Here is a 26,346-nt window from a genome sequence, read left to right on the forward strand (position 1 = left end):
GATTCATCTTTGAGTGCCTACAATGCCTACCCCAATGTCTTGCACAGAGTTTTCAATAAATACTTCAGAAAGCATAAATAGAAGAAGTATCAACTCACTACGGATTTCAACTAAGGAGAATTTAACCCCAAAATGAGACTAAACCAATTATTTAAATTTTCTTTTCTTTCTTTTCCCCTTTCTTCTCTTCCTCCCTCCCCTCCTCCCTCCCTCCCTCTCTCTCTCTCATTCTTTCTCTCTCTCTTTCTTTCTTTCTTTCTTTCTTTCTTTCTTTCTTTCTTTCTTTCTTTCTTTCTTTCTCTCTCTCTCTCTCTTTCTCTCTCTCTCTCTCTCTTTCTTTCTTCTTTTTTGCCTATGGGTACCCATCTTTAGCTGACTAAAATCGAAGCATAGTTTTGCCTTTTACTCCTATGACTTCATATTTGTGGGTTGCACCATGGAAATTGTTCATTCCCTAAGTAGGCTTTATGATTCTACAGAATCAGAGAGATAGTTTCAGAAATTAATCCCTGCATTTGTTACTGTTACCCAAATCTTCAGAGGTTTTGTGGCCACTGCCTTATATGGTTGTTATTTCTTAATCTTTGTTTATTTCTTTTAGTCTTCTTCCTTGTAGGTTGTCCATTGTTACCCTCTCATTGATATGTTGTTTTAAGACAACAAAATGGCTTAAAAAAAAAAAAAAGACAACAAAATGGCTTAAAAATGGTGTGAAATTTGAAAAAGATGCAAACAATTTATCAGCCTGTTAGTACCAGCCAGGTACATCAACTAAATCAGGCATCCACACTTTTGAAGTTAGAAGAGACACCTGGCATAGAAAACTCCAGAACAGAGGGTTATCTCTTCAACTTTCTCTTTTAGCTGTATTTTCCTTCACTCTGTCTCCCTAAATATTCTCTTTCCAGATGTTTAGCAACTTGAGAACAGAGACTCTGTGTTGTTTATGTCTCTATCCCCAGGTACCAGCTTGGGTGCTTGGCACATAATAATCCTTTATTAATTTATTAATTAATGCTATCCTCTTTTTCAGGCTTTGATTTTCATGCCTATCTTGGACTGGCTTGCTGGGCTTTCCAGGTCCTGACCCTCATCACTCCCTTGGTTTTCACTGTCTTTTGCACAAGTTTTTGGAGAGTTCCTTGGTTCCCACCTAGATGCCTAGATTCATTTTTTTGATCTGTTGTTCCTCCTTCTTATTCTTTGGAAGCAAGCATTATTTTCCTATTGCTAATTTTCTCTTAACCATTAAAGAGTCTTGGATAGGACACTTGGCTCTAACCGGCAGACTTTCTGACAAAGACTTAAGGCTATTAATTCTAACCTTTACCTGAGCCAACAGTGTAATGTGGGTGCCAAAAAAGGGTTCATATAGACTCAGTTACATTAATAGTTACTATTAACTGTTCTTTACCCTATTCCTGGCACTTTACTCAGCAGCTTGCATGCTTTGCCACATTTAATAAAATAGACATGGCTATTTTCCCTGTTCCTCAGATAAGAAACCTGAATCACATGGAACTTGAATAACATGGATGAAATCACAGAAGCCCAATTAGAATTTGGGCCAGGATCTGCCTGGCTTCAAAGCTTAAGCTTTGAGATCAATTAGGGTGCTACTGGAAGCCTTATGAATGGAATCATGGTGACCAGAGCATGGGAAATATGGATTCATTCTATTTAGAGCTGGGGATACCACACCTGGAGTTTTGTGTTAGGACTCATTTTATCAGATAGAAATAAACTGACCTAGACTAGTGACCATGGCCTAATCACAAACCATTGAAGAAACTGGAGCAGTTCTAACTAGGAAAAAAAGAAAGAGAGGGAGAGAGAGAGCGAGAGAGAGAGGAATTTAGATGAGAGTTGATAGAAGTCTTCCCATATTTGGCCTAGAGTCCCATGGAAGAGAAATTAGACTTGCTTTGTCTACCCACTTACTGCAAAAGCCTGTGGAAATGACACAGATGCATATTTGAAGTCATTATAAGAGGAGTTTTTGTGACCATCCCAGCTGTCAATGGAGTGCTACTTTAAGTGACGAAGTTTTAAAATTATTATTATTCATTACTGCAGATATTCAAAGAGAAGATAAGTCTTCTAATTCAGAGGTTTTCCCTCATACCTCAACTCCTCCTATGACCCTAAGCCTTAACCCCAAATGTCTGCACTGTTTATGTTCCAGACATCTTATTAGTGTCATTCTCATGGCACTTGGCACCTGCTGTCTTCTAGTGTGGTTATTCAATCCTCCGAGGCTGTCCTTTACTAAGGATAGGAGTTGAATCTACTTCATCTTGCGGTCATTATTACCTCCCTAACATGGTCTTACAAACCGTAGATGCCTGCGAAGCAGCATCTTATTGCTCCTTCAGAGAACTTCAATGTTGTTTACCCCAGTTTCACTTCCTATTAGCAACATGACATTGGGCAAGCCAATTCTAATCTCTGTGTCTCAGTTTCCTCAGCCACAACACTGAGTAACTAACTGGAGTTTTTGTGACAATCAAATGTGTTAAATCTATAAAACTTGGAGGACAGAGCCTGGCACAGAGCCTGTAAGACATGTCTTGTGTTGTTGTAAATTTTGAGGCCCTAACTCCCCAATGAGACTTTGAGATCCTTGAGGAGATGACCCTCTTCCTGTGTTTGGTCCCTAAACTGTTGTGTGGCACGTGGTAGGTGATTGCTCTATGCTTGTTGAAATGAATGCCTAAGTACGAAAGGGTGAGAGGGAAAGCCTCGACAATTGAAGATGTTAGAATTTGAGAGGACCTTTGGGGGTCACCCTGAACAGTGAATCCTAAGTCCAACTGCATGTCAGTGTATTTCAGTACTATTGGTAGAAGTTAGAGTGCATGCCAATTTCCATATTCTGGACCCCAGCCTGGAACACAATCTTCTGAGTAGCACATCAGGAATCTGAATCTTACTTGGCTTTCCTAGCGATTTTCTGGCAGCCAGCCCAGTACTTTCCTTTGATTGTCTCTTATTTTATGGATAAGGAAACTGAGGCACAGAGAGGTTGTATTATCCCAGGATCAGGATGCTTAGGAGAGATCAAGTGAGATTAGAACTCAGCTTACCTGACATCTTGGCCACTGGGTTGTATAGGGGAATCTTTGGATTGTGTGAAGGGGTTAGATAGGATAATTTCCCAGATACCTCTGCCATTAGCCAGGCGGTCCTTAGAGTTGTTGAGTGCCTACACATGCCAGCTGCCGAACAGATTTCTGGGATGTCCAGAAAAATGAGACATGCATCCTTTTCCTGTAAGACTTTATAGTCTGGTGCAAGAAATAAGACACAGAAACCATGGTGCAAGGTGGAACATGACAAGGAGGGAGGTCTGGAAAACCGTCCACCCAGTGGGAGCTGAACTGCTTGTGACCACCATCTTGTGTCCTGAACATCTTGGCAGGAAATTTTGCTCTCTTCACAGGGGCAATCCCCTACACTGTGGCCTCTCTTTCTACTCTTCCACAGGGGGTATACTCACTGGCCCTTTGGTCTAGAGTTCATTATCCGGGTCATTTGACCACTCTGAAGAGACCTCTTTTTCTACTGTCATAGCTTTCTATCACATGGAGTTTCACTTATGCTTTATGCACTTCTGTATGTAATAAGTAGTACTGATTGCCTGTTACTGCTAACTAAAATTCTAATGACATTTATTGAGTGCCCACTATGTAGCAGGTGCTGCTTTACGTTTTTAATCTGTGTTAATTCACTTAATCCTATGTCAAAAGAAGAGGCCACTGCTCAAAATCTGAAACAATATTTGAAGTTGAATTTATTGTTTGTTCAACAAGGAAATCCATACATCTCTTTGAGTAAAGCAAAAGTTGAACTTATACAGAGCTTTGGAAGGCACAGGGTTGAGGAATTGGTGGAAATTCAGAAGTCAGAGTTTGGAGGTTGACTGCCTTTCACATTTGGAAGTGTGGTTCCTAGGGTGAGGCTTGATGGGCTGACTTTCAGAAGTCAAATGCCTACAAGAAAGGGAAGGAGAGAGCATAGAAAGTGAGTGGCTGCAGCAAAAAGTATAGAGAGGAGAGGAAAGTGAGAGTCTTTATTTGTAGTTTCCTTTCACAGTCCAGAGACCACAACTCAGCTTTCCCTGTTGACCCTGTTCCCTGGTTCTTCTGGTCTCTACTGTGTCTTCTCTAGGCCATGAATTATATGAATTGTACTCTACATCTAGCTCATCCCTAGCCAAAGGTGTCTCCTGCTCAGTTAGGTCAGCTAACCTGCAATGGCATCTCAGAGAAGGGGGACATTATCACTCATTGGTTGAAGGAATTTTTGAGTAGCCAACAATTTTTTGTCGAACTCCTATAAAGTGCTAGGCACATTCTGGGTGCTACAGAAACAAAAAGGAAACCAATAGACACAAGCTTACACTATTAGAGAGCCAAACCTCTACTGGAGAGACAGATGCTTAGACAAAGAAATGAATAAGTATATATGATCTGTCACATGGTGGTCACTGGTTTTGCATTTGATGGTGGTTTGGACTAAGGAGGTAGGGGAGTGGGTAATGAAAAACAGATTCTGGATATATCCTTCATGGAAGATTCTTCCCATTGAACAACTTCATTATTAACCACCATATACTGTAGCAGTTGGATTGGAAGTCCTGGGTATGGATCCCAGAAGGTTATAGTTTGGCCTACTAAACAATCTCCAGAGGAGATTGAGAAACAATCTCTTTTCCAACCTGGGAAAAGGCAGGGGGAGAAGGAGGTACATTATTACATCTGGCAATAGAAATAGAACGTATCTATCAAGGAAAGTGGCATTATCTATATCCAATTCTTCAGTTTTTTATTGTATTTTCTCATAGATAATTGCATGAAATATGGGGATTTCTTAAATTGATTGCCGTGGAGACAAAGATGACTTAAATTTCAATTTCACTGCTTTTCTGGTTGCAAGTGGGTGTTTGACATTTTTTAGTGTGTGAGAGAGAGCGAGAGAGAGAGAGAGAGAGAGAGAGAGAGAGAGAACTCTGAGAGAGCTATAGAGTGGCTGCTACTCCCTGAACAATAAAAACCTGAAATTCTACTAATGAGGTTAAGAAAACTAACTTTTTCTGTACGCCTAATAATAGCGCTGCCTACTGGCATAACCAGGGTTCCCTGAATAATTGCCCTCTTTTTCCAGTTTATTTTTAGGATTAAAATTCAGGGGAGGAAAGTGCCTTTAGATTTACAGTTTTTCCATCTAAAAGCTCAATTCCAAGGCTTCACCATTTGGCCCTAAACCATGTTGAATGCATCCTTTCAAGTGAAAGATAAGTAAAAGTGAAGGATGGAACTAAAATTCATCATTGGAGTTCTGGATGGTTCAGCCTTCAGGGTGAGAATAAAAGATTGATCCTTCGCTGCAGACCCTGTCTTTCCCAAACTGGGGAATCAGGCTGTGCCGTATTTATCTGCCTCCATGGACACCATTTGAGTTTGCCAGGAATAGAAGCAAAGGGTTTATAAAGCCACAGAATTTTACCAAAACATATTCTTTTGAGGAAAAGACCGACTTGGGGGATAATAAATGTTAATACTGCTAGAGCCCTCGGTAAGCATAAAAATATTTGAAATACCTATGGACCATCAGCATATTTAAGGTAGGTTTGCAAAATCTAAGTAATGCACTGTGCTGGGTGTGGTGCTGAAAGATAGTTTTTAAAAAACTGTTTCTGTAAATTTCCACAACTCAATGAACATGTATGTACCTTACAGGGAGGAGAGAGAGACACTGATTCAAGAAAAATAAAATTGAATCCAAGCTTGTGGCAGGTATTGGTGGAATATTTAGATTCATTTGCCAGAATTATTTTTGGAGAGGGCTATTTTGGGTAGGCAGTAATCTTTCTTCTCAGATACAGATTTCCATGTTGACTTTTAACCTTTAGTCACTGACTGGCAAACGTCTTTAGGACTGTTCTGTTCCATCCTTCTGCCCGTGCTCAGACTGCAAGTTTGAAAAGTTTGAGGGCATCAAATGTGGATTTACACCAACCATCACGCCACTCACTTTCTTTTATTCTCCATTCATAGGAGAGTGGCTGAGTACGTGGACAGAGGGGCTCTCAGGGACAAACCAGTGTCTTTGATATAAAGGGCCATTTAAACATGAGCTTAAAATGTAAAATTAAGAGAGGTGATATGTCAATAATTTTTTCTTCTTTAGGAATGACTTATTCCTACAAAGTGGATAGATGGCAGTCCTTAACGGGTTACAAAAAGTGTGTGTGTACAAAATAGACACAGGCTTGTGTCTACAATGATCTTTCTGTGCGTGGGATTGAAAGGTGTTTGCAAGAATGAGTAAAATGAGTTGAATTTACATTTCACATTTACATTTTCTCCACAATCGCTGATGCCAAACAAGATGCTGCAGGATATCTTTCCTTAACCCTATGATGCCATCGGAAACCATAAACAACTGTCTGCTTCAATGCCCCAAATGTATTAAAAGAAGATATGCCATTTGAAGCTGGGATAGTGGTCCATGTTTCCCCTTGTGCTTTGTTGTGATCTAATTAGATTATGTCTCAAACATGATTTTTTGTGTGTGCTTTCAGGAGATACGCATCCACAAGAGATGATTCCAAGTAAGAAGAGCGCTGTTCTCGTGGATGGGGTTGTACTGAATGGCCCCACGACAGATGCAAGAGCAGGAGAAAAGTTTGTTGAAGAGGCCTGGAAGCTAATAATGGAAGAGGTGGTTTTGAAGGCTACAGATGTCAATGAGAAGGTAAAACTAAAAGATACCTATTAGAAACCCCTGCAATGGGAAAGATAGGTTCTTTCCAAATTTGATGGTTAGATGTGAGGGAAATGGGAAGCTCATGCTATGATGGCCTCTATACCTTTGTATCAAGGGGATCCCAGCTGCCAAAGTGGGATCCCACCCAGTATCAGCTTTCCTGGAGGTGTTGGCTGTTAACTTTGCCAGCCACCATTTGTTGGGAGACTGGCTGAGACCCCAGGCCTTGAGGGCATGAAGCACAGGGATGAAGCCTTCTGACCTATAACCATATAGATTATAAATAAGTGGATGATCTTGATGTATACACTCTCTGAAACATACTCTGCTCTCCATTTTCTTGGGCACCTTCTTTTTGTTACTAGTAAAAAATAAGCATAATGTGGGAAAGAGTATGAAAAAATTTTAATTAGCAATAATCGCGCCTCGGATAAACCTCATTGGCTATGATACTGCCACTGCACAAAGCTAAGAGTATGAAAAAATTTTAAATTTATCTGGGGATCCTTCCCAGGAGCTGGTCTGAGCTTAGACTGGAAAACTTGAATTGTTAAGTCTGATTTCTGACTGGCACCAATTACTGGTTCTAGGTCTCAAATTCAGGCTCAAGTTCAGATTCAAACTGATAATGCAATTATTACTAACGACTTCTACTTTTTTTAAAAGATTTTATTTATTTACTTGAGAGAGAGAGAGAGCACAAGAAAGGGGGAGTGGCAGGGAGAGGCAGAAGACGAAGCAGGCTCCCCGCTCAGCAGGGAGCCCGATATGCGGCTCAATCCCAGGACCCTGAGATCATGAACTGAACCGAAGGGGGACGCTTAACCGACTGAGCCACCCAGTTGCCCCAAATGACTTCTACTCTTAAGAGTACTTACTATGTGCCAGATGATGTTCTCAGGACTACTCCATATGAATTTGTGTACTTAAGTCTTACAAAAACACTAAGAAGTAGGGGCTATATATTAACTCTTTTTTAGGGACGAGGAAAGAAGTGAGGCACAGGGAGGTCAAGTGCTTTGCCCAAGATCACATGTTAGTGAGTATCAGAGCTGTTGGCACTAAAATCCAGGTAGTCTGGCTTCAGTCTGGGCCTTTAACTTCTCTTGTATGTCTCTTACAATCGCTAAATTATCCTTTATCACATTGATTATCTTTCATATTGAAATTGAATTATCAGCAAATAGAGGAGGGATTTTTATTCCAATTCGGTTAGTCAAAAATAAATGTCATTTAAAAAAAAAGATTTTGAATGTGAAGTGGTTTATTCTGAATTTTTGATCACATGCATTTGGGAAAACTAATAGGGATATAGATCAAAATATCCTGTAAATTTAGAATAGCTATATTCAAGGCAAAAATCACTGATGGTATTTCTTGATATATATTTATAATTGCATATTTTCTGGTCTTATCTGTACTTGTGAAATATTTTGGACCTGCTTTACTTTGGAGCTTACTGCTTTTCTGGTAAGCTTTTTTTCTTTTTTAATTGGACTTTATTCAGTCATTAAATATTAACTGAGCGTTAGCTATGGGTAAGCCATTGTATTTGGCCCTGGGGGATATAAAGACAAATAAGACAAAGGCTCAGCTTTGAACAGAATTTACAGTCTAGTTGGGAGGATAAGTTTTCATTGAAAAAGAGAACAGGGGGTCCCAGTAAGAATGTGATAAATGGGTGTGATTTCGTAGAGGAGTGGGTGCTCTGAGCTTTGATGTGGGATGTGAAGGTCAAGTAAGATTTTGATGGGCAGGGAGAAGTTGACCCATGTGTGTTGAGGAAAGCAGGAAGGTAAAGGATGGAAAGAGCATTGCAAAAGGAAACTTTCTGCCTAGAAGGAAGGGCTCATATAGGTGACTAATGGAAGGTAAGACAAGAAGGAGAGGCTTAAGATCCTAAGTCATCAATGAAGGAACCCCACACTGATTGCAGTACAGTAGCCCTGCAGGCTATCCACCTGAACTTGGGTTGAAAACGATGTTGCAGTTGGGGGGAGGAGGTGGAGTTTTTATGCTACCAACTTCATCTAGCATTGTCAGCGATCCAACACGCACCATGAAAAGTGACCTTCAGATACATCCCCGTACTTTGTGAGATGATTACTTCTAACACCTTCTCTTGTAGATATTCTTTCTCAGCCACTTTTTAAAAAAATTGAGTTATACTTTACATCTAGTAAAATTTGCTCCTTTTTTGGTGTGGAGTCATATGAGTTTGCTAAGCCATGTAACTATACCACAATCAAGATATAGAGCAGTTCCATCACCCCCAGATTTCCCTGTGCCCCTCTATAGTCAGCCCTGCCCCTTACTTTAGCTCCTGACAGCCGTTGATCTGTCTTCTGTGCCTGTATTTTTCGCCTTCTCCAGAATGTCGGACAGGTGGAATCCTATCACAAGAGGCCCTATGAGTCTTGCAATTTTCCCTCTGCAAAATGCATTTGAGATTTAATCATGTTGTTGTGTAGACAGGGATACATCATTTAACTGCATTTCCCATTTTCTTGCACTTTGCAAATAGTATGATTTTTACAATTTGGAGGTTTGTAGCATCTCTGCATCCAGCAAGTCTATAGGTGCCATTTTTCCAACAGCATTTGCTCACTTTGTGTCTCTGTGTCAATTTTTGATAATTCTCACAGTATTTTAAACGTTTTCATTATTATTGGACTTGTTACATATTATAACATATTACAGAACATATTATATATATTATAACATCATATCATAAAATATAACAATATTTTTTATAGTTTGTTATAACCAGGGATCTGTGATGTTACTCTTGTAATTGTTTTGAGGGACCACAAACTGCACCCATATAAGACAGTGAACGTACTGATAACATTGTGTGTGTTCTGACTATTCTACTCACTGGCAGTTCCCCTGTCTCTCTCCCTCTCCTTGGGTCTCCCTATTCTGAGACACAATCAGATTGAAATAAGGCCAATGAATAACCCTGCAATGGCCTCTAAGTGTTCATCTGAAAGGAAGAGGTGCGCATCTCTCAATTTAAATCAAAAGCTAGGAATGAAGCAGCTTAGTGAGGAAGGCACTTGGAAAGTTGACATGGGCCAAAAGCTAGGCCTTTTGCCCCAAACAGCTGCATTGTGACTACAAAAGGAAAAGTTCTTGAAGGAAATTAAAAATGCTACTGCAGCAAACACATGAATGATAGGGAGTAAAACAACCTTATTGCTGATCTGGAGCAAGGTTTAGTGGTCTGGATAGGTCAGACCAGCCACAATATTCTCTTAAGCAATATTATCTCCAGGCTGTGTCCTTGGAGAAGCCTCTGGGAGCAGGAGACACAAGCAGAACCCACATTCCAGGAGCTGGGGAGGGGGTGGGGAACCTCCAAGGGCCCAGGTCCAGCTTGTAGGTCATCTGATGGTCACCTCTTCTTAATGACCTCTTCCAACAAGTATTTTTTTTTTTAATTCAGGCATGTAAATTTTTTAGACATAATGTTATTGCACACCGAATAGACTTGATGGTCCAGGGTAAACATAACTTTTATATGCACTGGGAAACCAAAATCTTTGTTTGACCCACTTTATTTCAATATTCCCTTTATTGAACCAAACCTACAGTATCTTCTGAGATATTCTCTATCAGTAGTCATTCCTTTGGATTGTCTTAGTCACTTTTGATTTACCTCTGCCTATTATGGTTCTCACATCAGAGTTTAATTTCATACCTCTTGTACAACTCATTATTTCTTCCTGCTTTCCCTAACCTCCCACCTCCTAGTCTCCTGACTTCCTGGCTACTCCCCTGTCTCTCTCTTCCCCTCCACAGCCGAACTTTTTAAAGATTGTCTATGCTCCTTCCCTCCCTCTCTTTCCTCACCTCCCACACCCTCACTCCATGGCAATCTGGCCTCCACTCCCACCTCTCTAAGTCAAACGGCTCTTGCCAAGAACACCTCCTTGTTGATAAATCCCATGAGCACTTCTCAGTCTTTATCAAATTGGGCTTCTCAACAGGATTTGATAGTGATGACCGTCTTCTCCTTAAAACATTCTGTTTTCTTTGTTTTAGTAGCACTGAACTCTTCTCAGATAGTCCCTGCTTCTCTGGCTTGTCCTCCACCTCACAAGTGAGCTCCTCTCCCTTTGCCCATATCTTAAGCGGTGGTGGTGTCCAGGCGAGATCCCGTGCCTTTCCTCTTAGTGGTAGATTCTCTCCGAGTGTGTCCCCCATGGTGTATTATCATGGTGGATGTCTGGAACTCTGTTCTTGGTCTCTCACAAGAGCTTCAGACCAACTGCTGCACCCCTTTTAGATGTCCTGAGAGGCCTCAGACTACATATGCCCAAAGCTCATCATCCCCACCAAATCCCCACCCCAAACCAAATTCTTTTCCTCATCACCGCCATCAACCCGTGTGTGTAAGCTACAGACGACAGGGTTGTCCTTGGCTCATTCCTCATCCTCATCCTTGCCGTGTAATTAATTTCTGAGTTCTGTTGTTTCTGCATTTTAAATATCTCTGGAAATACTTCATTCCAGTAATATCTACCTCATCCAGAATACCACCTTCTCTTGCCTGGTTTATTACAGTCACCTCTTACTCCCGATTTTACTTGGAATCTCCATATAGCAACTAAAGCTATTGGCCAAAACACAAACATGTCCATATCATTCCCCTGTCCAAAACATTTCAACTGCTGCCCTAGAACCAAGTTCAAACTCTGTAACATGCCACAGAAATCTGTCATGATCTGAGTCTCATTTCATTAATTAATTCATTAATTCGTTTATTCATTCGCTCATTCATCTTTTCATTCACCACATCGTTGTGGAGCATCTCTTGTGTGGTAGGAACTGTATTCATTACTTGAGAGCAGTGAGCAAACAGATGGACATCTCTGCTCTCATGGAGACTATGTGGGACAGAATAAATGAATCACATGGTATGTTGAAAGATGAGAAGTGTAATGGAAAAAGGAAGAGCAGGAAAAGATGAGGGGCTGATAGGGCTGGGGTAATGTGAAGCTTGTGACTTTATAGGGGAATCAGGGTTGCTATCTTTGAGAAAGTGATTTTTGAGCAAAGCTTTGAAAGAACTGAGGAGGTTAGGCAGGAGGACATTTGGGGCAGGAGTATCCAGACAGAGGGCACAGCCAGTGTGAAGACCCTAAGGGGGGCAGTGTGCCTGGTGTGTTTAAGGAACAGCAAGGAGGTCAGGGTGGTGGGGCAGAGTCAGCCAGGAGGAAGACAGTACTAGACTGGAGAGGAAACTCCATGAAGGAAAGCAGATTATACAGGTTCATTTGAAGTCATTATGAGGATGTTGGCTTTACTTTGAAAGAAGTGAGCCACTGAGATATTTTAGCAGAGGAGCGGCGGTAGTTTAGATTTAAGAGGATCATTCCGGATTCTGGCTGCCAGGTTGATAGCCTGTAGAGGTCAAGGGTAAGGGTACAAGCAGAGAGACTAGCGAGGAAATTATTTTGGCATTCCAGCCTCACTTCTTGCCTCTCCTTCCTCCAACCCCATGTTCTAGCCACACCAAACTAACTTCATTCTTCAGATTTGCCCTTTCAGCCTTTACGACCTCTGTTCCTTCCACCTAGAGTGCCTGCTTGCCTTCCCCCATCCCCTAATCTTTGCTTGGTTTGAAATCAGTTCCTCCAGGAAAACTTTGACCTTCCAAATCAAAGATGGGGCCCCTCATTTGTTCCAGTGACATCTGGGTCACCATCCCATATTTTCCCCCCTGGACTAGGGTTGTACATTTAAATCTCAGTCTCTCCCACTTGTCTGGAATCTTCGCGAGGGTAGGGTCCGTGATGCTAACATCTTCTCGCTACCTGGCTCCTGTGGGAGCTCAATTAACTGCCATTGCTGAATGTCCAGGTTTGTGAGTGGCGGCCCCCTGAACAGCTGAAACAACTTCTTGATTTGGAGATGAGGGACACGGGAGAGCCACCCCACAGGCTGTTGGAGCTCTGCCAGGATGTCATACGCTACAGCGTCAAAACTAGTAAGACCTTTCATTTGCCTCCTTGATCTGTATCCCTAACAAGTTCTTAGGTTTTCTTCAGCACATACTTACTCATAGTAAAGCTGAGTATGACAATGTTTCGGGGATAAGAAAGCCGGATCAAAAAATAGTGGTTCTGATATTTTTACAATGGGCCACTCAATCCATAATGCAGACCTTTTTTTTTTTTTTTTTTTTTGTCAAGACAAAGATACCTGGATAGAAAAACTGTCGGTGTTAGTGATCATTCAGAAATACGATCTGCTCCTTGGCAATCCCCATCCTCCATTTATAATCAAGACCATATATGACGACTGCTACTTATCATTTCTTACATTGGTCCAAACTGGCAAAGCATAGTTTGATTATAGAATTCATTAAGGGATTTCAAATCTTGATGGCCCAGAATGTGCAGGAGGATGTTTTTACTATAAACAGGAATAGATGGGAAGATACTGATGGAGTCTTGGCAGTTAATAATTGCCAAATTATTTTATCAAATCTAGCAGGATCAAAAATAAACACCTTTAGGAAAGTGTAAAAGGAAATGAATACATGGTAAGTTTCTGCTGTGATAGCTTCGCCATAATGCTTAACCACTACGATCTTCTGTCAATGCAGTAGCATGGTATTAGTCTTGTGCTGACATACTAGTCCAACTGCTGATATCCCATACACCCAGTGAACAAGTTCCAGAGTAAGGGAGGAACTTTCCAAAATATGCATTTCGCAGTGTGCTGTAAAGGTAATCTAGTGCTTAAGACCATGCAGGCATTATGCTTTGTGAATTCTGACACTGAACTAAATTTAGTGGAAAGAACATAATAAAATCCTGGCTAAAAATAATTGGTTTATATTCCCTTGGGAAAATCTGGTGTATGTATCAAAAACCCAGTTAGCATTTCAAAAGCAGAGATACATATCTTATTATTATAGTGCATGTCAGAAGTGTAGAATGACATTTAATGCAGAAGATTTTTCAGTTTACTGGATATTTTCCATAATGTTACCATGGAACTCAATCATAAATTAACACGAAACTAAAAAAAAAATCTTATTAAAATTACTTGCAGCAACGTTTGGTTTCCTTTGCCAGATTAGAGGAAGTTTTCCATGTTTTATTTAAAAAAACATTTTCTTGGGCTTTTGTTTTTTATTGAACCCCTAGTTTAAAGAGAAGAAAACCCTAAAACCAAATGCTGTGAGTGGTAATGAGAAGTCACTAACTAAAAAGTTTCCCAAATACTCAAATTTAGAAACAGACCTCTTGCCTTCTTGTTCTTTGTCATGCTGGGCTTCCTATGATTGAGAATGTCAAGTCAGTTAGCCTAGTGTTTGGTGTGAATATTCACACTGTGGAAAGCCAAGAACCTTTATGAGACCTTTTATAGAGGAAAAAAAATAGAAAGTTGGAACTGAAGTTGAGTCTTAAAGGCTACTGCCTTTGAAGTAAGTTGAATTAGAAAGTTTATGTAAGCCACATGATGAGTCACATCTTACTCCCATCTACATAATGTCAGTTGCACTATGAAAAATGGTCCAATCTGAAAAATGAAAAGGCCACTCACTGCTGGTAGCCCGAAGTGAACTCTGTTGGTGAGTGAAATGCGTTTAAAGATAGGGAAGATAGGGATTATCTTCTGAAGATAAAGGTAGCAGGCTTTGATACCTGCACAAATAGTTTGAGTAATCCAGTTCTCAAGGGTTCTGGTTTGGAGCTGGGGTGTAGAAAAAGGGGAGTAGATAAACCAGAGTTTTTAAGAGAGTGCCCAAGTGTTGCTTAGAAACATATTGTTTAGGAGACAGGGTTATGAGGTGGGTCTTCAAAATTTGTTCCCCTTGCACATGATTAGATTTTGAATTCTTTTTAAAACTGAGGCATAGTTTACGGTCAGTAGAGTGGACGGATCTCAAGTGCTCAGTGAATTCACACATAACTGTGCATGACCATCACCCAGATCAAGATGTTGACCCTTCCCACCACTCCAGAGCCTTCCTCAAGCCCCTTCCTAATCAGTATCAACTTCCCAAAGGTACTCAGAATTCTAACCTCAGTCTCCATAGGTCATCTTTGCCTCATATTGAATTTTATATAGTAGATTCATGCAGTGTATACTCTTTTGTATCTGTCTGCGTTCGCTGTCTGAAAGATTGATTTATGTTACCGCTGTATGGAGAGTCTTTTTTGTTTTTATTGCTGTGTAGATGAATGCTCTGCTTAAATTTACAGACCATCCAAGATTTTTCAACCAGTTGTATGCTGGACTTGATTATTATTCCTTGGTGGCCCGATTTATGACAGAAGCATTAAACCCAAGTGTGTAAGTACCATTTTACTGGACTCTTACATAAAGCATGCATTAGAGATGTTTTTTAAGTAGACGAAGTTTTTTTTCTTGAATTTCTATTTCATGGTTTCATTTGTACAGTGTCATCATAAATAATGGAATGACACTTAGCAGTATTTTAAAGAGTTATTTGATTTGATAGTGGTACTGTAAGATGGTTAATGCAGGCATGGTTATCTCCACTTAACAGATGAGAAAATTGATTAAGCAACTTGTCATCCATTCCTGCATGAAAAGCCATGTCTCTGCTAAGTGCCGGAGAGATACTTTGAATAGAAGCAAACTTTGACTTGGCCTTCATGAAGCAAAAAGTCTAGTGAGATGGAGATACTCCATGCAAATTCATCAAAATTATCTACACAAATTAATGTAAAATTTTAATTTGCATATGAAGAGGTAGATGATGCTATAAATATAAGTGGGACATTTTTTCCTAGTTGGGAGCTCAGGAAAGTCTTCTCTGAGGAAATGACAACTAAGAGCTGAAGAATGAGTAAGGGTTTACTGGGTGAAAAGAGAAGAGATGAGTTTCAAACAGAGAGAACAGCATGCACAAACGCCCTGTGGCAGGAGGCAGAATGGCGTACCTTATGAACTGAAAGGTCAGTGAAGGTGTCGCTCAGAAAGCGATAGGGAGCATAATGGAGGATATGATTGGAGAAATGGTTAGGAACCAGATATGCAAGACCCAGTGGGCCATGTTTATGAGTTATTCTAAGTACAAAGGAAAGCCTTTAAAGGTTTCTAAATCATTAGATGCCATTTGCTTATTGAAAAGATCACTTGAAATATGGAGAGTGAATTGGAGGGGACCGATCAGGAGGGCATTATCTTAGGTGAGAGATGGCAGTAGCTTGAACTTAGACAGAAGTGGTAAGAAAAGAGAGAGAGAAAAATTGTTTAGAGGATAAAACAGAAAGGTCTGGATAATATATTGAACCTTAGGAATGAGGACAAGAAGGAGGTTTATACAATGATCCTTGGGTTTCTGGCTTTTTTAGCTGTGTTGATGGTCATGTCATTCATTGATATAAGAAGCATAGGAAGAGGGGACCAGTTTTCAGGGATGAGATGAAAAAGGCAAGAGCAATAATTTAATTTTCAATTGCAAGAATTTGAGTTTGCAGTGACTCTGAGCTATTCAAGAGTATGTATCAGCCAAGCTGAGAGATATACAGGCCTGGAATTCCGATATCTCTATGAAAGTTATCAATTTAGGAGTTACTGGGGAATGATGTGTAATTGAAAAGTATGTGTGGATGAGATTCCTAAAGTCAGTGAAGCTCAACTCTTCCTGTTCATCAGAATCAACCTGGGACATTTCCAAAAAATATATTGAGGCCTGGGTCCCAACCCAGACCAATTAAGTCTGAATTTCTATGGCTGTGTCCCAAGCACTGATATATTTTCAAAGCCAAACAAATGATTTTGATAAACAGGATGAAGACACTTTGAACAAAAACAAACCAGGGGATGGAGAAGCAGTGTCTGCAAGACAATATAGAGTGAGGACAGAAGCGTAGGACTGGGCCTTGAGGACATCTAATAATCTCATGGTTAGGAGGAAGAAGACCAGCCTACAATGGAGAGACAGAGGAAAAGGAGAAAATCAACCAGGAAGGCATGGAAACCATGGAGCAGAGTGTGTTAGAATCATAATACTATTGAATGTTTAACTAAGACAGAGACTAAAAATTGTCCCTTGAATTGGCAACACAGATGTCATTGGTGACTTCAGTTAGAGAAGGCTTGGTGGGGTAATGTGAGATGATACCAGTTTATAGTGAGTAGAAGAGGTAAGTGGTAGATGGGCCAGAAGAGACAGTAAAATTACCCAACTCTCTGAACCTTTCCTTCTATGTCCTGGGTTTTCTAACTTCTCGTCTGGGTTCTTTTCACTGCAACATGGAGCGGTTTGCAAAGTATTAAGTTGTTGCTAAGCTGAACAATCCACTCAAAATGTGAGCAAGCCATGAGAGCATCCCATATCGTCCTCTCCTCCAACTCCATGCCTGTCCCCAGGTTTACAGTTGAGCCAGCTTTCAAAGGCAGGCTTCATATTATTTTTTTTTAAGTGAACAATTATTTCACTTATATTTGCAGGTGCACATAAACACATAGACTTTTTCCCACACTTCTGATATGTGTGAACTGGCTTCCTAGCATGGTTGAAAGTAGAACCTGGATTGTTTGAAAATTAACATGATGTCTGTAGAGCGCTTGGCATGTAGGGAGGTAGGGAGGTGACACATAATAGGTGTTCTGTTTTTTTTGTTGTTGTTGTTTCATTTCATTTTGTGTTTTTGTTTTGCCTCATTTCCAAAGTTTTCCCTTCTGGGTGTTAAAATATTCACATTGAATTCTGTGAGTGCAAATCTAGGTGTGTCTGCATGGCTTATATATTTGGAGTACAAGTTTATTCGGATACAATTTAATGTAATGGCTTAATTGTTAGAGGAGATTATAGATAATTTAGTCACCCTCAAGTTACCTAGAGAAAGAAGAGACTCAAATATTATGAAACAAGGCATGGTAACCCTCCCAGGTGGAGTTCCCTGGGAAACTGCTCTAGATGGAGTTTAGTGAGGAAGGTGTTTATTAAGGAATGCCCTTGGGATCCACATGGGTGATGGGAGGGTAAGGCAACAGGAGTGGGCAGAGCCAGAAGTCAAGCCGTCATGGGGCCTCAATGGCAACCTCGGCTGACTCCCTGGAGATCTCTGGAGCTATAGTGGCCCTTGAGAGTGGTCTGGAGTTGGGCCCATATGGCCAGGCCTTTATACCTGGTTGTGACCTTGGGAAAGGTAGCTCCCTGAAGCTGAGGCAGTTCGTTCGAAAAGGGGCTAACTTCGTGTTCTCCCACAACAACGGTCCAGCCTGGAGCAACAAAACCTTCAAGGACAGGGGATTTGGGCAGTGCTTTGCAATAAAATCACATGATAAGAGAGGCCCCACAGAGCACTTCCCATTTGGGCCAGCATAGGAATGTAGTGGAGAAAACCTTAGTTCAGGGTGAGTAGTTTCCGCGTAGAATAGGCAGAGCTGACTGTTAGGGTACTCATGATAGGAACCTAATAAAACCTGGTTACCATGACAATGGTTTTTCTTTCTTTCTTTTTTTTTAAAGAATTTATTTATTTGAGAGAGAGAGAGAGAGCAAGCACAAACTGGGGGGAGGGGCAGAGGGAGAGGGAGAAGCAGACCCCCCACTGAGCAAGGAGCCCAATGTGGGCCTCGATCCCAGGACCCCGAGATCATGACCCAATCCGAAGGCAGTTGCTCAACTGGTTGAGCCACCCAGGCACCTGACAATGGTTTTTCTTTAACCAGCATCCAAAGCAGCATCCAAAGAATGAAATGGCCACGGCTCATGGCTAATACAAAGAATCTAGATGCACTTCCTTTATCACTCCCAGTGGACCTGAAGGGTTCCTGTAAATTACGACTGCTGAAGTAGCTTGCGTATCCCTAAGGCCCCCACCTATTGTCATCTATCAAACCATGACTAGCACTCTCACTGACTGCACATTTCTCTATTTCCAATTGGATAAATTTCCAAAGACTCTACCTGCACTTCCATAGCCACTTGGTTGAATAAAACTCTATGTGTAACTCTAGTCATAGAAGTGAAGTGTTTTTTATATCTATCTAGTTATACGTATGAGGTGTCCCCAGTGTTTCTGTTAGTGGAAGAAGCGGTTCTGAAGAAAATGATTGAATTTATTGGCTGGAAAGAAGGGGATGGAATATTTAACCCAGGTAAGTACAGCTAGTTATTGCCATCTCCCTTCCACTGCAAACACCTAAACATTTATTTATGTGTTATATGAAGAACAGCTCCTTGAAGATTTACAAATTCCAAAAAGTTGGTTAGGAATAATTCTACTTGTTGAGAATCTAGCTCATTCCTTTCTCCAGAGTGGCAACATTTTGCATAAATGCTAAACAACTGACATAAACGTTAAACCAAGGGGATGTCTACAATTTAGGATTTGTATCTTACAAATGAAATTATCTGCTGCTGGGAATTTGGAAGGGCTATAAATTTCTCAATCCATTCTACTTGAGAAGGTTTCTGAATCACATGTTGTTTGTCCTACAGCCCTCTCTTGGGACCAGAGATGAGCTTGTATCCTCATCTTATTGGTCAGGTGACAGACAGAATACCATTAACTACGAAGACTTGGGTACTGGCCCTTGTCCGTAGATTGAAACTTTTAGTTTGGAAAAACTCTGGAATGAGAGAAGAGACCAAAACTTCAGTCTTTGCTGAGATTGGAAATTGCTGTAATTGGGGGTTAGGAAGTGGGTGAGAGTCATGGGTGGGGCATGCTGCTCAGATGACTCTTGGGGGGATCCGTTGTTAGACTAGAATGGCCATAGCCGTTGATGTCTTCCCCTGTGGTTGGCACTTAGGGAGCTATGATTTCATGCTATAAATATGCCATTTCAATTTTGTTTTTTGCAGGTGGTTCAGTGTCCAATATGTATGCAATGAATTTAGCTAGATACAAATATTGTCCTGATATTAAGGAAAAGGGGCTGTCTGGGTTGCCAAGATTAATCCTTTTCACATCTGCAGAGGTAAAAAATTATTTTTTATATCAGATACAGATTTTCAGAGAAAGCATTATTTAAGGGGGTTTGTTTGTTTGGGACTTCTGATATGCTTTTATCTTATCCATGTGTGACTAATATGCCTAAGTATAATGTCATATTTCATTCCAAAGGAAATTCTGATGGGTTTGATATTGTAACCCCTGGCCACTCAATTTTGTACATCACCTTTATTTAAAATTTATAGTCTATAACATTTTTCTCTGAGAAAAGAGAACATTCAATTTGAAACTGCTATCTCTTCCTGTGAATCTCTTCTTTGAGTGCCTTATTTATTAGAACTTAGATGATCGCTCGGCTCTGTCAGAAGCCTCACATTGCCTTGTAAAACTGATTGCTTCAAATGTGTAACACAAAGGCTTTTCAAGAGGAAAGGGAGATATTCCGAAATGGTGAACATCACACACCCACCCCCCCACTCCCCACATTGCATGTTGCCACAATCCCCTATGGCCTTTTACTCCTCACCAAAGTAGGGAGGTCTGACTGTGGGTAAGTACATTGGCTTTGAGCTAGGCTGCCTGCATTCAGTTCTTGTCGCCACTACTATCTGAGTGACCTTGGGTAGGTTGATTAATTCCTCTGTGCCTCAGTTTCCTAATTTGTTAAAATAAGTATCAGCTAGCTGTTGTCTCTAACAAATTACCCCAAAGCCCAGTGGTGTAGAACTAGAGCTGGATATCATTGCTTTACAAGTCTTAGGATAGCTGGGACACTTCTGCTGCTCTTGGTGGGGCTCCCTTATGTATCTGGGGGTTGGCTGCCCAATGGCTGAGGTAGGAGTGGGCCTGACCAGGATGACTCCAGTGAGGTCTCTCTGCTCCATGCATCTCTCATCCTCCAGCAGGCTAGTCCAGGTGTGTAGTCATGGCGGGGGTCCAGGGGAAAAACAACATGGACACCCACCAGGCCTCTTGAGTCTAGGCTCAGAGCTGGTACATTGTCATTTCCACCTCATTTTCTCAGTGAAGCAAGTGATGTCGACGAGCTCAGATCCAAGAATTGGGAAAACAGACTCCATCTTGTAGGTGGACTTGCTGCAAAGTCCCCTGGCAAAGGACATGGACACAGGGAGAAGGGAACCATTTGGGGCCATCCTAACCACCCAGGAGCCACATGAGCTCAGTAGTCATGGCTAAGTGGGTTGTTGCAGAGACTGAATGAGCTAATGCATGGAAAGTAGCATCTGGCACATTATAGATACACAAAAACGTTAGCTAGTTTTCTTAGGAGGAGGAGAATTACCTAGCTGTCATAATGTGGGTAGAATGGATAGCACAGCTGAAGTACAGTCTCATCTGAAAGAGATTATTTTTTTCCTTTCCTCTGCTTGTGCCATTCCAGTGGGTGCCTCTGTCTATCCCACCACTGCTTCCTGCCCCCGTCCCTGGCAGGAAGAGTTTAGCTTCCGTACCTTCTCTGATAATCCAAGGTCTCCTGTGAAACACATGAGGCGGGCAAACTCTAAACGTTCTCTGTTATTTCCAGCTGGCCTTTCCTGTATCTGTCATTTTCTTTTACGAGCATGATTTCCTTTATTATTGCCAAGGGGTAAACTGTGGTCGAAGAGGTGGGCAGTGGAAGAAAACTTGCCCCCCGCCCATGTTTTACACCTGCCCTGGCTGACCTTTGCTCTGGTTCGTTCAGTGCCAAGTGCAAAGTGGGTGCTGAGTGTGGGGAGGCGTCTGGAAGAAATCTTCTAATCTTAACTCAGCCCTTCTTTGTGAAAGCTTTTCTAGAGCAAGCGAAGAATGTTTGGGAATGGAGACATCTGGGGAAAACACTTGGTACTTTGGGATTATTATGGAGTCGAGTTTCCCTTTCTGGGTTCCAAACTTTGGCATTTCAGTTGGAGGAAGCCAGCATATCCAAAATGCAAAGTCTCTTCTTTTGAATTGTTGCTCCCATGCCTGAGAAAGCTGATTCAGTAGGGCCCCTGCTTTCAGCTCAGTGCTTTTACTTTTGCCTTCTTCATTCATTGGCTTAAAATGTACCTGAGGTCTCTTCTGGAATAATTGCTCTGGAAAGGGGGAAGGAATTCTATGGAAGCCTAGAATAAAGATTATGCCTGGGAGAGATCAGGGACATAGGTGTAGCTGGCAGATTGGGAGTGAAAAGAAATTGAAACCTCATGCAGTTGGGAAAACAGAACTAGTATTATTTTTTTTATCTCCAGTGGAGATATATATGCAAAAAGAGGTAAAATATATGCCCTGGCTAACATGGCAGCAGAAGATGGAGCCAGAAAACCAAGAACTAAATATACATCTTAGTTTACTTGGGCTGCTGTAACAAAATATCATAGACCAGCTGGTTTAAAAAACTGACATTTATTCCTCACCGTTCTGGAGGCTGGGAAGTCCAAGTTCAAGGTGGTGGTAGATTTGGTTATCTGATGAGAGCCTGTTTCCTGGTTTGGGGACCACAGTGTGCTCACATGGCCTTTCCTGGGCTCGTGCTAGGGGACAGAGGGAGAGGTCTCTGTCTTCTCTCCGGATAAGGGCAGTAATCCCATGAGAGTCTCACCCTCTTGACCTCATCCCAACCTAATCCTACCACATTCGGCGTTAGGGATTAAACACATGAATTTTGAGGGGACACAAGCATTCAGCTCATATCAGTGTGAATGCCACAGAAAAACTCCATAGCTTCAAATACACGATAGCTCCAAATACAGATTTTTACCCCATTCATCCAGACTCTACCTTGTTGCTCATTCCTTTCCCTGCTCTGCCAAAGAGACTGAGGTCATAGTAGTTGCATGATTTTAATTCATATTTTGGCAATCTCCTTCACCACTTACTACAACAAATCAATTCATCGGTTAAAAAAAAAAGAATTAAAGACGGTTGTGTTTCCTCAGTGGTCTTAAACCCTATGTTAGGCTTTTTGCTTTTTGCAAATCTTGTTTGCTTTTAGGTGTTGGCCAAGGCCCTGTGGTTATTTTCCAGTACTGTTTATTGGGTGGTCTTCTTTTTCCTGTTTTGTGTGGCCTCCAGGGTAACCACTCCATCCCCGACTTGTACCATCAAATGCAGAGTATATGCACTCACCACTGGAGGTGTATTTGCATACTTGAGGTTTTGATTATAATTTCACTGTCCATGGAGACTTGGAACATCATGAGAGAGCCCCCTGCACTGTCCATGTATCCACAGTAGCCTCCCCAGGCTGAATAGGAACCAAAGGGAAGGGACTTTTGGAGGAAAGTAATAAATTTGTGGCTTGATTAGCAGTTAGATATAAATTCCTTGAATTTAAAGAAATCGTAGGTTTATAATTCAAGTCCTTTTGGGAATCAGCATAAAGTAATGATCATTGTCTGCTACTAAAAAGTGAGGGAAGAAGAGAAACCCTGACCTCCCAGGCCAGCCAGCAGGAGGCCTTGTTTCTCTCTAGCAGGATGGAGGCTGGGATGGGGCGAGAGAGACCAGGGTACACTTCTCAAGGTCATGCCTCCTCACATACCTCATTCACTCACCCTCTTTGTGGCCCTTCTGTCTAGGCGAGTCTGACTGGAGTTTGGATGTTAGTGCAGGCATTCTCCCTCAGCGAGCAGGTGCTTCTTAGGAAGTCAGGTGGAGCATAGAGTAGCCCATCTGAATTCTGACTCTGCTTTGGGAATTGAGCCAGCTGTGTGCTCTTGGAGAGGTCCCTGTACTATGTCCCTTTTCTTCATTCCCCAACAGAGGACATTCGCAGACCCTGGTTTCCCCACCACCTGGAGCTCATTTGAGCACCAGACTAGTCAGCCCTAGAAGGAGTCCAAGTGCCCAGCACACAATCTACTCGAGGGGGAAAGCCGCAGTTCCTTGGGAAACCCAAGGTCAAAGAAAAAATCCTTGCAGGAACCGGAAAGGAAAATGTCAGTGCACTTCTATCTTTCATAGGGGCACTTGCTGTTTCATCATTCTAGGAATAAATGCCCACTGAGATTTTTGTGTCTTCCGTAGACGAATGAAACCTGGAGGGGAGACTGGGTCTTAGAACGAATGACTGACTTATCTTTTGCCAGAGAGGGGAGCAAATACCATTTGTTTCTAAAGGCAGCAGCTACTTCTGAACTCCGGCCTTCTAGGTTTTTCCTTTCCTTGCAACTACTCAGCACATCTGAAGCATTGCCTTCTTTCTTTCTTTTCTTTTTCTTTTTTTGTCTCTTCCAGGGCTCTTTTCCTCCTCTGATGCCTTTAGATGTTTAGACTTCAGTTTTGCAGACATTTTTTTTTTTTTATCTGTCCCTATCCATTTGAGATTGACATTGGATTCTACTTTGCCCTGGGGTAGCCAAATATAGCCCCACCAAAGTTACTCTTCATCAGCATACCAGTTTTTTAATTCAGCAGACCCATTGGTTGGGGACACTCTGCTGTTTTTTAGGGCAAAGCAATGTGATTTTCCTTATTGGCAAATGCCAGTGGAATAGGCTACTCTTTATCACCATGAGATCAATAGTTGGTTGCTAGAGTCCAAGTCTCTGGTGAGAAAGAATTCACCTTGGCTATGTCACCTAGCTAGGGTGGGCTGATGTAGCAAGTAGAGAATTAATTACATTTTCATGTACATTCTTACTCCTCAATATGCACATGTTCTTCTAACAACTGGAAGTGAGTGCATCCTACAGGCATTTGGCCGTGTCCTATTTGATACCTGGAAATTAATTATGTAGGATGGTTTCATTTTTCCTGGTGATGTTACTTCTGCATTTATTTTGATAGAGTTGAAAAAAAAAAGAGCTTCCAATAAAACTTTCTTGACAAAAGAAGAAAAAAATTACCACATTTGAGGGACTATATCAAGTTAAGTGTGAAGGCATGACTACTCTTTTAATGTATTCATACCTATAAATTAAATTACTAAGGGTTTTTGGTACAATAATGTCCTTTAGCACCTTCATTTTTCTGGCACAAGAAAGAATTAATTGACCACCTGGCCACACTAATGTATAAAGAGTGACATCTCCAATGTTTGAATGCTAATTATTTTATAGGCTTTATGTAGTAGGGAAGAAAAGGCCCAACAATCTAAGGCATATACTACCATTTCCAGTAAGAACTAGACCAGACCTAATTCTAGAGCCTCCTATTAGCCTCCTATTCATGCCAGGGCTGCATAAAGTAAGGTGTCCATAAATTTTTATTACTTTTGTTATTATGATTTTAGCCACATTCCTCTGTGTCTAATTTCAGTCTTACATTCAATAGTAAACGAGATTGGTCAAGTGTATGATCAGCATTTATAACCCATTGTTTGCTTTTGAAAATAATTAAATTCTTCTGTGGTTTGCGATTGCAATTTTTGAAACAGAGTCTCACTCCCTACTCAGAGAGTTTTGAGTCAGCAGTGGACTGGATTCTGTTTCCATTAATGTTGAGTATTACTAGTAACATCAAGAGAAACTTCTCTCAATGTCAGGGAAAAACAACAGCTTCCAGTGACCAAGTTTGTTCCCTAGACCAGGCTCTATGCTAAACCTTTTACTATATACTAACCCACTGAGTTCTATGAAAAGCAGATGAATTAGGCACTGACACACCCACCTGAAATTAGCAAACTGAGGCTTGGAGAGCGTACATTATTTTCTCAAGATTCCATAGCTGTAACTGGGAAAACTTGAAACTATACCCTGGTTTCTCTGATCCCAACCAAAGTCAGTGTTTTCAACCGCTATATTAAGGAGCTCGTTTGAACTACTACTTTCTTTTTCTTTTATACAATAACGTTCCAAAGATTGGGCTCAGCCTTATGACTTCAGATAATAAGCAGTGGTTTTTTTCATGCTATGTATTTATGTTTTCCTTTTCCCCCTTGCCCCTTTTAATTTAGTGTCATTACTCTATGAAGAAAGCAGCCTCCTTTCTAGGGATTGGTACAGAGAATGTTTGCTTTGTGGAAACAGATGGAAGGTAATGGGGACAGGATCCGGAAGCCTGGTGGGCGGAGGGGGGAATTCATGCTTTTTAAAAAGCAGTACCAATGTTTGTTCATGACTAAACATACCTGAGTGCCTCAAATCTGTGTCTCCTAGAGGTAAGATGATACCTGCGGAGCTGGAGAGGCAAATCTGGCAAGCCAGCAAAGAGGTGAGAGGGGGAAGAAAACGTAGGCACGTGTCTGGGTATGAGGGAGGGAATGCAAACAGCCAGAATCGTTTCTGTGTGTGGGAGAGAGAAGAGAGCTTGTTAGAATTAAAATAGGAAAACTCATTTACAGATGTTCTATTTCCAGGTGCTTGGCTCTCCATGTTCTGTGCAGTTTCTCAGATGTTCTCATTCCCAGGTGGCTGGAGCCTATTAAAACGCCGACATCACCATATTCCCGATTCTTGCCTAGAATTAGCCTGAAAAGATGAGCCCAGCCTCTCCAGCAGGGCCCCTGCATCCACTCTCCTACCTAACTACGGGCTGAAGTTCTGGAGGCCAGGCCAGTTGTCTCTGGGTTGCCTTCAGAATGATTTCGATTTCTTGATCAGTCTGTGCTCCAGGTTGCTTCCACCCAAAGCCCATCACAGGAACCATCCCCCTGTCTTGGGTCTGTGTCTAGTATGTCAGCTCTGGCAGAATGTCTGCTCTTCCTTAGCTGCCACAATATATTAAAGTTGGCATGGCCATTGCTGGG

General features: G+C 41.4%; 1 protein-coding gene and 1 pseudogene across 2 annotated transcripts in view; one reads left to right on the forward strand and one right to left on the reverse strand.

The window, feature by feature from the left end:
* GADL1 (glutamate decarboxylase like 1) overlaps positions 1-26,346 on the forward strand; it is a 161,713-nt gene that overhangs the window by 18,184 nt on the left and 117,183 nt on the right. For both annotated transcript variants that reach the window (XM_034993301.1, XM_034993292.1), the window contains exons 2-8: positions 6,587-6,759; positions 12,640-12,766; positions 14,997-15,087; positions 18,767-18,873; positions 19,583-19,698; positions 25,555-25,634; positions 25,757-25,811. In XM_034993301.1, the coding sequence (XP_034849192.1) occupies positions 6,587-6,759; positions 12,640-12,766; positions 14,997-15,087; positions 18,767-18,873; positions 19,583-19,698; positions 25,555-25,634; positions 25,757-25,811 (749 nt within the window). The remainder of the gene's footprint in view (positions 1-6,586; positions 6,760-12,639; positions 12,767-14,996; positions 15,088-18,766; positions 18,874-19,582; positions 19,699-25,554; positions 25,635-25,756; positions 25,812-26,346) is intronic.
* On the reverse strand, positions 7,071-7,241 carry LOC118007250 (annotated as a pseudogene).

Source organism: Mirounga leonina, unplaced genomic scaffold (genome assembly GCF_011800145.1).
Source record: "Mirounga leonina isolate KUSES-001 unplaced genomic scaffold, KU_Mleo_1.0 Mir_115, whole genome shotgun sequence".
NCBI classification, from domain to species: Eukaryota; Metazoa; Chordata; class Mammalia; order Carnivora; family Phocidae; genus Mirounga; species Mirounga leonina.